The sequence below is a fragment of the Buceros rhinoceros genome, unplaced genomic scaffold, assembly GCF_000710305.1.
Source record: "Buceros rhinoceros silvestris isolate BGI_N320 unplaced genomic scaffold, ASM71030v1 scaffold7143, whole genome shotgun sequence".
Lineage (NCBI taxonomy): Eukaryota > Metazoa > Chordata > Aves > Bucerotiformes > Bucerotidae > Buceros > Buceros rhinoceros.
Window position 1 is genome coordinate 71934 of NW_010404186.1, and position 14241 is coordinate 86174.

At 40.5% G+C, this 14241-nt stretch overlaps 1 protein-coding gene across 1 annotated transcript in view; it reads right to left on the reverse strand.

The window, feature by feature from the left end:
- Nucleotides 1-14241, reverse strand: part of SPTBN5 (spectrin, beta, non-erythrocytic 5) — a 58290-nt gene that overhangs the window by 21714 nt on the left and 22335 nt on the right. Inside the window, exons 9-18 of the mRNA XM_010133275.1 lie at nucleotides 12057-12175; nucleotides 11320-11434; nucleotides 9935-10048; nucleotides 8293-8414; nucleotides 7968-8130; nucleotides 5877-6065; nucleotides 4884-4961; nucleotides 3334-3506; nucleotides 2271-2361; nucleotides 1493-1639 (exon numbers count right to left, since the gene is read on the reverse strand). Coding sequence (XP_010131577.1) covers nucleotides 1493-1639; nucleotides 2271-2361; nucleotides 3334-3506; nucleotides 4884-4961; nucleotides 5877-6065; nucleotides 7968-8130; nucleotides 8293-8414; nucleotides 9935-10048; nucleotides 11320-11434; nucleotides 12057-12175 — 1311 coding nt within the window. The remainder of the gene's footprint in view (nucleotides 1-1492; nucleotides 1640-2270; nucleotides 2362-3333; nucleotides 3507-4883; nucleotides 4962-5876; nucleotides 6066-7967; nucleotides 8131-8292; nucleotides 8415-9934; nucleotides 10049-11319; nucleotides 11435-12056; nucleotides 12176-14241) is intronic.

The following is a 14241-nucleotide window of genomic DNA, read 5'->3' on the forward strand; positions in this document are numbered from 1 at the left end:
CATGGTTGTGAAGAGGCTTGCCGGCAGCCATCCCTTCCTGCCGTAATAGATAGAGGCTGCAGAGACAAAGAAAAAACAGGCAAAGGAAAAATGCTTGTTAAAACGAGGGCAGAGACTGATTTTTATGTTTTTCTGGCCTCTAAAGTTATTTTAAATGCTAGAAGACAATATTAGAAGATGAATAGTAAAGAGAATCTTCATCACACAGCAGCTATATTGCCCAAAACCTGGCAGGGAGTCTAGTTTGCAAGCACTCAGGTTTTTTTTCTGTAAAGTCCTACATTCTATGGTCACTGAGATTTCCAAGCCTCTTCTCCTTTTCTATTCCCGTCCTTGCAAGTTAAGAGAGAACTATCTCATACAAGTGAACCACGTTATGAGGTAGTAAAACCTCTTTTAACCACGTACAGATGTACCACTCTATTATGCAATAAAAGTCTATCTGCATTTCTAGTCCCTGAGCTGCACGTGCTTAACAGATTGGCAGAAGAAGAGGTAGAGGGGGCATAGAAAGAACTCCATCAGGAAGGAGAGTGTGTAGGTATGTTTTTGAGCTGAGACCAAGTCTGATTTAGAAAGCTAAACTGAGCTAGTTCTACATTTCGCACTGAGGAAGAGAGCACAGCAAGAGAAAGATGCTATACCGGGACCGCAGATGTTGGTTTTCTCCTAAAGAGCAACTACTAGGATTGTTTCCAAAGAAAAACACAAGGCATTGAGAAATCACGAGAAAGAGATTGTGCAAACGGATTAGTTTATAGAAAATTGTAACTTCACCCATTAAGCCCCCTGTTGTGTCTGCACACAGTGGGATTAAAAGCTTTTTTTTTTTAAAAAAAGAGGGTTCTACAATACTGGATGCAGGTGAGTCTGAGGAGGGAATCTACCTTTAATGCTTAGTTACCTATTGCAAGATATAGCTAATAAACACTATGCTGAAAGTAAGGTTAACAAACATGTAACAGTCTGTCCTTCCAAACTCATCATCTGATCCCAGCTTCTGCCAAGTATCTGACAAAGCTCATCAGACTTCCCTCACATCTCTCCTACTAGCGTATGTCTGCAAAGGCAACACTTGAAAACTCTTTTTGATCCTTTGCTGGATACATCTTATCTGACTCACTGAAGTTGTATATCCAATGAGCTAGGTTCCCTGCTGGAAAGAAAGAGGTGCACCTGCAAAGTGGCATTCATCCCAGAGAGAAGTCCCTGAAGTCAGAGGGTGCATCTTTTATTGAAAGCACCCACCTCTTTCCATTGCATGCACAGTGAATATAAATACCAAGCTTACACCAGCCAACGAGAGAGAGGCTGAAAGAAACCAATGGACACGGAAAGTCCTTGATGGGCTAAAAGAATAAGCTTCCAGTCCACCCAGAGACAATGTGAATGATGTCAGTGATTCCCCATTGCTTGTCTGAGATCAGTGTAACTGACTGCGGAGTCTTTCATGCCAGTTGCCTGCCCTTGCCATCAGCCCCACTTCTCTCACAGATTTGATGGAGTCCAGGCGATTTCTATTGGCCATGATCTCTGCTTGGAAAGTTTGGTGCTTCTGCAGTTTAGTCTGCAGATTGCTGGGATCCTTCCAGCTGTCATCCTGGGCAATGCTATTCTTCTCGTTGATCCAGGCAGCCACCTTTGGGAGGAAGGAACAGAAGCAGATAAAACCTTCAGTGTTTCTTCAGCTCCAACCCGCCAGGCTCTCCTCTAATATGTACAAAACATGGGAGTAGTGAGTGGAGACACAAAAGAGTTGTCCTTCTGAGGTTCTGCTTCCCTAAGCTCCAACTGTCTTTCCTAATGAAGTCACCCCTTTATCTGTTTACCAGCACTGTTACCACGTGTCCATGAGATGGCCCCATGCAGTGAGAAAGTGTGTGGGCACGGGTGTGCGTGTACACAGGTGTGCACAGGGAGAAAGGGCAATTATCTCCCTATTTCTAACCCACTGGTAGTATCTCACAAGAAAAGAAATTATTTGTCTTTCCCCACACATTTTAAAATAGTGGCACATTCCCTTTCAGTGCATTTATTTCTTCTGCATTTTGCTGGCATCCAATGAACAGCAGAACTTTCACCTGGTGACAGGAGGGAAGTTGTATGTAACTTGAAAGCTGAAAAATATCCCTTCACTCTTATCCTCATCTTACCCAATATTATTTCATTCCCGACTATTCCCTGACTTTTCTCACCGTTCAGGGATTCAGATCTATGCAGCGTAGTATGTTTTAAGAAACCTGAATACCGTGAATCCTGTGTAATTGTACCTCAAAGGAATTCTTCAGCAACTTCTGCAGAAGCCTTGATTCCTCTAGCAGATGTCTGCGAGCAGCAGCGTTCTCCAGCAGTTTCTCTTTTCTGAGATGAAGGCAGATGTGTGAGGTAAAAGCCACAGAGTGAATTAGATGGGATAAGGGTTTTCAATTTTCATCTCTAAAATGCACATGATATAACCTTCCATTCTCTATATGAACATTTCTGTCCACAATATACAGCTCCTCATGATCTGGGCTGTCAGAGGAGATGCTCAGGACACTTCAGGAAAGATTGCTAGTAGATTGATATGTTTGAAGTACACACAAATTCTGTATATATATCTGCCTGTAGGAATTACCATTCTTGCCTTTCAGGGTGCAAGAAAATATATACTCAGCATGTTTGTAATATGGAAAGCCTGGGAGTATGATTGTGTTTGTCACTGATAAGCCCTATGCCATCCTTTCGCCTTTTTTCCAAATGTGGACCTGCAGCACTTTATTCATGTTAATGCAAGCACGAGAATAGTTTGATCATATTAATAAATTCATGTTACCTTTAACTGTCACGGATCTCCAATCTCTCTTTGTAAATTTTACATATATCTTTTCATCTACCATAGCACTGAATACAACTGCTTCTGTTGTCAGCATTTGTTTAAGATCAACAATATGCAGTGTGCTAGGAGAAATAAAGTATTTTGCATGAAAGGGCAAGATCTGATCAGAAAAATTGCAAATACCTTAATAGACAATTTGAGCAGGGCCTTAAGACTAATACTGTTAGAGCAGTGAGAAAGCAGTCGTGTAGCAAATGACCTTTCTTGATGGTATTTAAGGATAATGAGGTATTTTGTTTGCAAAAGACACTGCCACTAAACTGTGTTTTGGAAACCTCCTAATGAAATATTTTCCAGACTCAGACCAATTTTGCAAGACCACAGTGCAACCCACAAAGCTGTGTAAATGCAACCCAGTTTATGGTTCTCTTAAACCATTTAAGGACAGTAGTCACACGAGGAGAGTCTCATTGCAAAAGAGATGAGTGGCTGGCACGGAAAGGGTTTGGCTTCACCTCCTGAGAACAGCCTGGCATCTGTTGGTGATGTTGTCTGAGTCGTAATGCTTGTTCTGTATTAGCTGATGAGCAAATGAAGCCATCTCATCAATTTTCTCCATCTGAGCTTCCAGGGCTTTTTCAAACTGCGCGTGTTTCCGCTGTAGGCTCTCCACACTAGACACCGAGTCCTAGGTAGAATTCAATACAAGGAAGCTGCGTTCAGTCACAGTTTTCCCACCACAACACTGATAATCCAGAAGCTAAATGGCATTTGCAAGCTGTCAAAAAAATGTATTGGTCTTTGAAATTTACTGCCATTGGAGCTGAGATTTGAGGCCTAAAGGGTGTCCTGTGCACGGTCTGAGGCCATTATTTCGGGGTACTTAGCTTCTCCTGAATGTTGATGTGTTGCACATAATGCTGCAGGACACATTTCTCAATTATCTCCTGATTGTAAATCAAGCTAAAGATGGATGCTATTTTGGAAGTGAATGTGGGATGCCAAACGGATCAGAGTTAAAAGAACTAGTATGTCACAGAAAGAGATTAAATCAGAACCTTGATTTCAACTCAGAGAATTTGGAAGAGCTCAGATCCAGATCTGAATCTGAGGACCAGAATCTGACATTACAGTTTAATCTGGAGAGAAACACAGAATTTGACTTCTTGTAACATTTGTGAATCTCAAGCTTAATGGTTCAACGTTCTCTTTTCACTCCTTTGTACTTTGAATTTTAGAATCAATAATGTCAAAACATTGTTACTGCAACAAAACTCTGCTTTCCCACTATTTAAAGGAAGCAATAAAGCTCACATCAAGTAGGTCAGAAAAAATAAATCTAAACTTCTGGGTGATTACATGAGTCGTTGGGAGGGAAAGTACTCACAGAGAGTTGTCTGTACTTGTTGAGCTAAATATTATTGGAAAATGGGTGGCTCCTTCTAAGTCTCATATACTTCAGTGGAGAGACTGTAAATACATACCTCCGCGCTGAACACCAGAGAGACAAACACCAGCCATTAGCATTACATGTTTTTCATACTATTTGTACCAATTACATCTACACTGAACTCTGAGATGTAATGGTAATTCTTGCAGAGACAACCGGTTTTAACTACCTGTACAAGGCGCAGAGCAAACCAAGCATCAGGAAGTGCATCCAGCATCCTGTATCATGCATCAGTTTGTGGCCTCAGTTATTGCTGTGTTACTGGTACCTGAGGTAGGTGGTTTAAAGCCACACTGGGTATGCCAGCAGTGACAATGGTGATGACTTCCACACTGCCAGCAAATGTAGCTGGGTCACATGACCTGGTAGAGAGATGCAGCCTCATTTTCCTGCTATGATTGCAGTAGTTGGACTGTTTCATGACGCTTGGAACTGAGACTCCTATCCTGCGTAACTGATCAAGGTAAGAAATCTGATTCTAAACCATCGACAAAACAGAGGAGTAACTTCAGAAGGAGAAAGATCACAGGATTTTCAGAGTACATCACCATACATCGCAGCTCTCTTTCCTCCGGACCGACTGCAGAGAAAATTGTAACTTCTCAGAGCACCTACCCCTAAGTCCTCATTAGCCAGGAAAGCCTCTTTGCTGCTGAGCCAGCTTTCGGTCTGTTCCACATAGCCATAGAATTTCTGTACAGGGCAAACAAAATCAGTCATAAACATGGCGTAGGTAAAAAAGAGGCAAACCTGATTTTGGCAGAGTACACCGAAAAAATTAGATTTCCAGGGGTATTCCAAAACCAGCATAGAACTGGACAGCAATAAGCATTAGAGCTACAAATACCGCATGTATAACAATTATTATTGTAGCTTTCTTTATAATATGATTATTTCTTTTTGTCTAAGACAGGGTATGAATACTTGTAGCTTGTTTGCTAGTAGTGTAGAAAGAGTTGTGTAAGGTAACTGGCCAAAAAAAGAATGGTAACATGGCCTGAAATAAATAGAATGCACTACGTAAAGAATGAAAGCAGCCCTTACCACAGGGAGAAACTTTACAGATAGGACTAATAGCACCAGCTGTTGTTTAAAGTACTTGACATTCCTTGTTGTAAAATCTCAGTTTCGTTTTTTTCTAACTTTTGCCAACAAGCAATCTGAACAGAAGTTTTGAAAGTGAGATGATTGTTACAGGAAAACTGCAGCCAAAACAGTTTTTTCCTTAGAAAAATGCCAGGGAGAAGAATTTGGTTTTTGTCCACACTAAATTTTTCATCAGAGCTTTCTTTTTTTTATAAATACTTGCCTACCTCCATGTTTTTGGGGGAGTTTAAAGAATTTGTGGAATAGTGATGTTCCATTTTAAGTACGTGCCTTTTGCCAACTGCATGACAGTTTGACCAAATTTTGCTAAGTCTTATATCCTTTGAAAACCGTGAGCACATATTCCACAGAAATTTCTTTGATTTGCATCTTTTATATACCACATTTTATATAGCATATTTTTATATATATCTTTTATATGCCATCTTATACATTTGCTGTTTATACCGAGGAAAATTGTTACTGGCATGTGCATGCTCTGTTGAATGTCTTTCTACTCACCTGTAAATCTTGTGCCTGAAACAATTTTACGTATTGCTTTTGCCATGCTTGGATTAATTCAGACCAGGCTTGCTGTAGTCTGGAGAGAGACTGGTGAATCTCAGGGGTTGCGTAGTGGCCAGACTTGGCAAGTTCTTGACCATAGTTACTGAGAGAGTTGAATCTTTCCACTCGTGCTTCAATCTCCTCCTAAAATATATTACTAATGTTGATGTTAAGGGTCTACGGAATGCCTGTTATTCAGAATACAAGTCTTAAGGGGAAGAATATGGGCTGTAACTCTCCAACACTAATATTTCTATGGAAAATCATTCATCTTTGAGCTATGTAACTGAAAGAGCATAGAATTGCCTAAGAGAAAATAAACATGGGCAATAAATCACTGTATTGCCCTAGGAACAACAGGTCTCCTACAAATCAAAATCGGGATTAAATTAGAAACAGACTAGAAAATGCTTAGATATAAATGAACAAAGTTCTGAGCATCCATATTACCATATCCCCCAAGCCTTCCTACATAAAAGTGGTTCCTATGAGAAACAGCGCCTGGAATTTTTCCTCTCCTGCCAAATAAGCTGGCATCAGATTATTACATTAAAGACATGGGTTTACTTTATTTTGTGGTGTTAAAGTGAAAGATACTTAATAGTTCCCTGGCCTGAGAATGAGTTATGCCTATATACAGAATCCTGAAGGTGAAAGCATTACAAACAAGTATGACCCCTGCAAACCAAACGTGGAATTCCTAATGTAAACAATTTGAAAATAAAAATAACCACACACTGAAATAATACCACGTATTGACTCATAAACTGCCTTTAAAACTACGGCATGTACAATTACATATCTTAAATTAGAATTACTGGTTTAGGGCTTTTTTCTTGGGGGTGGGGGGGAGGTGTGGTGTTTCCCAATCATAGATAACACACCTGTAAGATATCTTTTCTATTTTTTTATTCAGATTGGCACCTCATGTTCCACACTAGTCTATCCTGAGGACTTGGGTTTGAGCCACTAACCTGAATGAAAAAACCCTCCTTTTTTTTTTTTTTTTCTTGTCTATAATCTTAGTTTAGTCAACCCAACACAAAAGAACAGATTGCCTGGATTCTTCCCTTTCTGTGTGACTATCTCCTTATAGCATTTGGGTTCCTTGCTAACAGATATTAAAGACTTAGATCTTGCTGCCATCTAAATTTGGAGTACGCTAACCGATGGTTTAGGGTATTTCTGTTGTGACAAAGAATTATTAGCAAAAATATTAAGTCTGTGACAACAATGGGAGAGCATTATTAAAATGGAAGACTGAAAAAGGAGAGGACTTCAGATAATTCATACTATATTCAAGTGTAGAAAATGAACAAGAATCTGCAAACTATTTGTGCCAATAGCAGAACCTATATTAGTCATGATTCTGGCAACACGATTTTAGAAAAAGTATCACAATTGCAAAGAAACGGTTATACAACGGCTGAAAGATAGTTATGACGCTTGGTAAAAAGTAAAATATTAACTTTTTTCTAAGGTTAATTAACAATATCACTCTTTTTTGAAAATCCACAAAAAGATTAGCCAAATGAGCCACCAAAAAAATTGTATGGTAATTAGTACAGGGGTATGAAGCGTTCCAGAACTGAACGTGTAGTACAATCCAATGGCAATTTACTGTTCTGTGTGAGACAAACTGATTTTTTTTTTCCTTTCAGGCAAAAGGAGTTTGCAAAACAAAATCTAACTCAAAGCTAGAATTAACTGGCATTAACTTTTTGGCAACCTGACTAAAGAGATTGGCAGTGAACATGTTTTGATCCTGAACCAGCTTTTTTCCTAGAGGGATAGATAGCAGTACTGGTGAGAGGTTTTGCAGACATGAGCTGCCAAACAGCCCCTGGGTGGAGTTCTGTCAATACATGGGTGACCTTCTGTCCCTAGCCTGTTATTGAAAACAGTCTTTTCACCATGTCATTGAAAACAGTCTTTTCACCATGTCATTGATAGACACGTGCAGCAAAATCCTGCGGTGTCTGCAGCAATTGATTCCCATGGGAAAGAGGGCCCTTATCTTCCACTGGAAGCAATGACGATACTTGCCTTTCTCTCCTGATGCTCCTCAATCATGCTTTCCGCTTCATTTGCGCTTTTAGGAAGCCTCCCTGCTTCCATTAAGCCTCTGATGTTTTGGGTCCAATCTAGTATCTCCTTCAACTCCAAGTTAAACTTCTGCAACTGATAGGAGGCTGCCAACTTCTCCTTCCTGCCACAAATGCAGTTCAGCATTATCCAGCACAGAATTACCTAGTTGCCTCTCCCTCCCTCCCTTTCAAAACTTTTAAAAGGCCCCTGGCTAGTAGATTTGAGTCCCCAGGGAGCAGCTCTGCTCCTGGCTGAGAGATTTCAGACCACTGACTATCTTTACCTCTGTTTGGCCTGTCCCTGGAGCCGTAACCAGATGTTCTTCATCTCTTGTTTCTTCATAGTCAGTTTGTCGTTTATGGATGGATTTCTTGTGGAAAGGCGGAAAGATTCCAATTCCAATGGCTGGGAAGAGATTTATAGTGGGGTGAATTTATGCCAAATGCTTATATTAATTTCTGAGTTTGCCTTTCAGGAAAAGTAGTTCATTTTAAGATCCCAGTTTTTGAAAGCAGGTATTTAAATTACAATAACAAAATATGCAAAGGGACTTGTTATATGCACAAAAAATGCATATGCACTTGCTAGCAATTATCCACGTGAAGAAAGAGATGTGCGTATCGCTTCACGTGCACAAATGTTCATTTACAATTAAGAAAGTAGAATATAGATGAACATACAGGAAAATTAAGTCCTCAATTAACCTCGATTAGCTTAATCTAAGATGGGTAACAAAACCCATGAAAATATGGCAGGACACAGAACCATCCAGATTTGCCTTTCAGCAGAAGACTCAAAAATTATTTTTAAATCTTCCAGCTAACAACATCATCAAAACGCTGCTTTTAGTGTGGACTAGTTCATGCTGTTTTCTTTAACATAGCCTGAAAAACAGTAACGAACACTTACCAACCCAGGTTTAATGTTGGTGTCTTTCTTGTAAAACCCCATCAAATGGAATAGTTTTAATTATGCAGAAAAGAGTATGACAGGCCGGTTTTAATCCATAAGTACAGAGAGTATACTTTGTACGTGGTATTTGTGGTAGCATCAAAAACCACCCAAAACCTCGTTCCTATTTCTGTTTCCGTGCAGCACTCCCTCATACAGCCTTGCTAATTTATCTGTGAAATCCTGACTAGTAATCACCCACGTTTCATGTGAAAATTAGCTAGCAAAGTCACAAGGCGTGAAGCTATCACACATGCTGTCACCACTTGCATACTATTGTGAAGAAAAGTTTAAAGAAAGTTTGCAAAAGTATTTTCTATACAGAAAGGCTTAATGCTCTGGCCAACAGTGAAAACTGTGAGTGGTTGTCAGAGGATTTCTGCTACTGTGGATCGGCTGAAAACATTTCTTTTTATTAAAAATACGCAATTATACTGGGGTTCAGACCTGTGTTTAATGTTCAAGATTAGTCCTAACGGATGCAAACTGGCCGTTTTACAAAAGCCATAGTTGATCAGGCAGGCAGTTATGACCTGGTTCCTGATTTTGATGTCTCTGTCAGAAAAACTATATGCAGTATGAGTTTTGCATTTTAGTTCTGAACAGAACAAGAGTCAAGATTTTGGTTCAAATCAGTACAAAAACTGGGGGGGAAACGAAGAGTTAATTTGGACTCTACACTTTCCAAAAGATACAGGACAATCTAATCTGACTTGTAGGTGAGGGCCAGACTATCAGCTAATGTGTTAAAAAGGGACTTCTTGGAGCTGAATGAGGAAGACAAACATTAGGTTTGATAAAGTAGGATTAAGCAGCACAGAATTTTACTGAGAGGAAATCTGCGCCACATTTGCATCGCTGTGCAAGTCATCCTAATGAATCTAAAGAATCAGGCTGATCTTTTTGCACCATTTTTCCAAGAAGCAAAAATGAACTTTTTTTAGAGTTATCTTTTGTACTACCCCACTTCTTACCTCCATTTTGGACTTAATAACACTGATTTCTCTCTCCATCTCTTCATGCCTTCGAATCAGGTTTTCCACACTTTCCACATCTTTCCCATAATCCAGTGCTTGTATCAGTACACTCTGGAGGGGTCAGTAGGATGTGCAAATGGTGAACATGACAAAAAGCAAAAGGACTATGTCTTAATTCTTTCAAATAATCTCTTCCTCCACTTCTTTGTAGTGTCATCTGAATGTTACTGGCTTTCTAAATATCATCAGGGCTCCTTGTCTGCACTCCTTACAGAGATGGAAAAAGAGCTCACAGCTCTTTGAACAGTCGAAAGGTGCCTCTGGCCATTCACATACAAAACAAAGATTCACAAAAGTTCACAAAAGCTCCGATAGCTCATCTAACTGGCTTTTGGTGTTCAGAAGCAACTTGGCTCGGAACTGTCTGAAGGAGATGCACACCTGTATCAGACACAGCAAAAAACAGACCCCAGTACCTTAGCTTCTTAGATTTGTATCTGACTTACTGCATCTTGCTGTGTTCCTTTATTGTGGAAGGACTTTTCAAACCACCTGGAGATGTCTACAAACGTGAGGATGTTGCAGCTTAATTAGTTGTCTAATTCTCTGTACAGTTAATGGAAAGAAGGAATCCCTGCAGAAGCATGATTTATCTCATTCTCAAAAGGACATCTAAAATCAGTCAGATGTACTGAGCTCTAGACACACCTGCTTCATTCTACCGACTGTAGAAGGAAACATGAATGACTCCTTTGGATATAGCAACTAGTAACCTGATACTAAAAGTACTATTTAATAGGCAACGCCGTTTGACTAGAGACCATTAATTAGAATTGTAGAATCACAGAATAATTTAGGTCAGAAGGGCCTTCTGAACATCATCTAGTCCAACCCCTGCCCAAAGCAGGGCCACCTTAGATCAGATTGCTCAGGGTCTGATCTAGTCGAGATTTGAATGTTTCGAAGAACAGAGAATGAACGGTCTCTCCAGGTAATCTGTCCCAGAGGTCTGAGCACTCTCATTGTGATTTTTGTCACTTCATGTCTATTTGGAACATTTCTTGTTGCAAATGACTCTCGCCATTTCACTACAAATCTCCAAGAAGAGATTAGGTAAAGACAGCATCCCCTTTTATTGCAGACTCTAATCTGTAATTCCTCACAACACCTTTCAAATGTAGCTTTTTAACTGTGAATGCCTTAAGAGTTTGTAATCTGCAAAGTGTTTAATGACATTTCAGCCTTCCTACAAACTAGATATACAGGGCAACTGTCAAAAGTCACTGCTGGATACTCGGTCGTCTCTAGTAACTGGCATGCCTGGGTTTATCACTGTTGGCAAAATGGAACATTCCCATTTCAATCAAAATCTGAGAACTCACCTTCTCAGTAATTCTCTCTGTGATGTCATCAATTTCTCTGATTAAGGCATGAATCTCTAGGGCTCCCTCTAACTTCTTTCTGTATGCATTCAGGTTACCATGGAAACTGTTCCACCTTTTATTGAAAAGAGTATTTTAGAGGGGTATTATTTCAGAGGAGAGGATTTCCACAACTGGGTTTTATGATGCTCAGATCTCAGTAAAAAGACAGGATTTCTGAACTACCTCTTGTATTTGACCCCATTCTCCACAATGTGGGACTCCACACAGAGATGAAAGATTAGCCAGACAAGGATATCTGGGTATATATATTCCAAGTTTTCAGGATGATGTGGGTGTTAAAAGCTAAAAAGTACTGATCTATTTTCCTTAAACTCTCAATAACCTCACAAGCGCTATCTTCATGCTTTTGGTTCTTAGTAGCGGGGTGTGAAGTATGAAAAACGGTATTTACTTCACCAGGACAACTATGAGAACAGAAGGATGTGTCTTACCTTCTAATACGTAAAGTGCTGCAAAACAGCCTATTTGCCTCCAAGGCAAAAATAGGCAAAAAATAGAAATCCTTCCTGCTAACTGCTCTGAGAGTCTTGGAAGGCAAATCCAGTGTCTGACATTTGCTAGTTATGATGTTAAAGAAGAAAATATATGTTGAGATTTCTCTGTTTATCCCAGCCCAAGACATCTAATCTTCTCTTGGTTTTGCTTCACACGGAAAGCTTTAAAAACATACTCACTTCTCATTGAGCTGCTTCCGGCGCTCATATATTGTCTCTGTTTCTTCCTTGTTCCGTCTCTCCAGTTTCATGGCAAGGGCATTGATAGACTTGATGTGAGCATCGTCCACTGTCATCTCCTGTGAAGTGAGAAAAGGAACAAAGATACGTGTTTGAAACACTTGTGACTGAATTTTCCACTGAGATGTGAAAAACAACAACAAGCATTTAACCTCACTACCAAACATTTCAGACATGTGGGATTTGCTCCGCTGCTACTCATCAGTCCCTGATGAAAAGACAGTAAAGGCAAGAAAGAACATTCAAGACTACAGGTACAAAAGTCATCTTGGTCTAGACAAGGACCCTCAGAGCTTTGTTTCTAGCCAGAAGTTCCAGCAGGGGCTCATTTGTTGAAGAAACATGGGCGCAGCTGCTGGTTATAGAGGTGGCTGCTGTGAACAGCTGATGTGTGTCAGGTTTTCCTGTCAAATAAGTATCGACTTGTGGCTTCTAGGGCCACTCGCTGTTTTTCTAGATAAGCTTCTGTCCAGAAGTGACTTTTGTACTCTGGAAAATAGCCTTAAAATCCATACAGCCTTGAGAAACCCATACAACACATGGCACTGCATTTTCTTCTAAAGCAACATTGCTGCATTTTAATAGGTATGCTACGCCTTTGAAGCAACTTTCTTCCCATGTACATAACATAGAAATGATAGTATTTCCACATTTCACATATAATCTGCACTATAGTGGAATAATTTTTCTTCTGGAGCATGAGGTATGGCCAATACTGAGCAATGCTCCAAGATTCAAAAACATGTTCTAACATTCTCTGTTTTTCTAAGACCAGTAAATCACAGGCTTAGCAGGAAGACATTAATCACTGGTGTATATTAGCACAGCTGCAAGATGCCAGCACAGTGTTAATAGAAGTACTGACTCCGTTCGTATTTTATTTATGCTACACCCATACCAATACGCATGCCTCCATATGTTCTTTTCTATTACACACAGCCATAAAGTAAACAAGAGAAAACAGTAGACAGTCAGATATTCTTCAGAAACCCTGCAGTCTCCTCTCTTTGGAAATAATAGCATCACGATGTGTCAGAACACGAGTAGAAAATCTGGCAGCCATCAATGCGGGGTGATTGCTCCCCGCCCTGATCTCAGATTTCCTAGTAGGGAAACCTAGACTGGGTGGATGCACACACTGTGCCCGGATCAGCCTGCGTCACCCTGTGGAGTACTGTATAACTAGGCATCGGCTATGGGACACCATTGTGCCAGCCTTTTTCAGTAGGAGGCATGTTCAGGGGCAGTGCCTACAAGATCACGGAATCACAGAATGGTTTGGGCTGGAAAGGACCTTTAAAAGACGATAGTATCTAAGGCCAAGAGCTTCCGGTGTCACAGATAGTCGACCTTAGTTTATAGAAAGACTTTCCTAGTCAGAGTCTGACGCTGCCTGGCACACTGGGTTGTTCCTGCCTCTTTCAATAGCCTTCTTTGGGCTGGTAAAACCTGGAGCAGAGCTCTTGCTCCATCCCTCAGCTCACAGTTCAGCTGCTGAGGACTGAAGGGCTGACGAAGGTCTCTTCACTAACTCCCTGGTGATGAAACTTGAGTATTTTGTCTCTCTACCCAAATCCAGTACTAATGCTCTGTCACAGGAAATTCTGCTGGGTTTTGGAAAGTGGAGCTCAGGGTTTTCTCCCGGGTGTCAGACATATCTCTGCTGTTACTTTGCATAGAAGAGGATTGTCTCTTTCTGCTATTAGCCAACAAAAAATTGAAGATGGGAGCTGCCGTAACAGGAATTGGCTACAAGATAACAAGCAAACGAAGGATAAAGAGCATTAGGAGAGAACATTGGAGTAAATCTCACTCACAAGTCCTAACAAACCTCTTTCCAGACTTTCCTCACAGCTTCCAGACTAGCAAGTCAGCACAGTAATCTTTCCTGTGTGATATGCAGACCTGTTAGCCCACATTTGTAGCAGTTCACACAAAAAGAGAGAACAAGAGGCTCCTACAAATGCCCCCCCTCGATGTATGGCCTCACAGCAATCAGTGAGGAAGCTTAAGCACATCACAAGGAGGCCCATGTTGTTGCCCAGAATTCCCAGGATTCGGTGTCCAGGTTAGCACATCTCACTGAGGGCAAGATTGGCAGCTGGCATGACCCAGCGCCACAAAA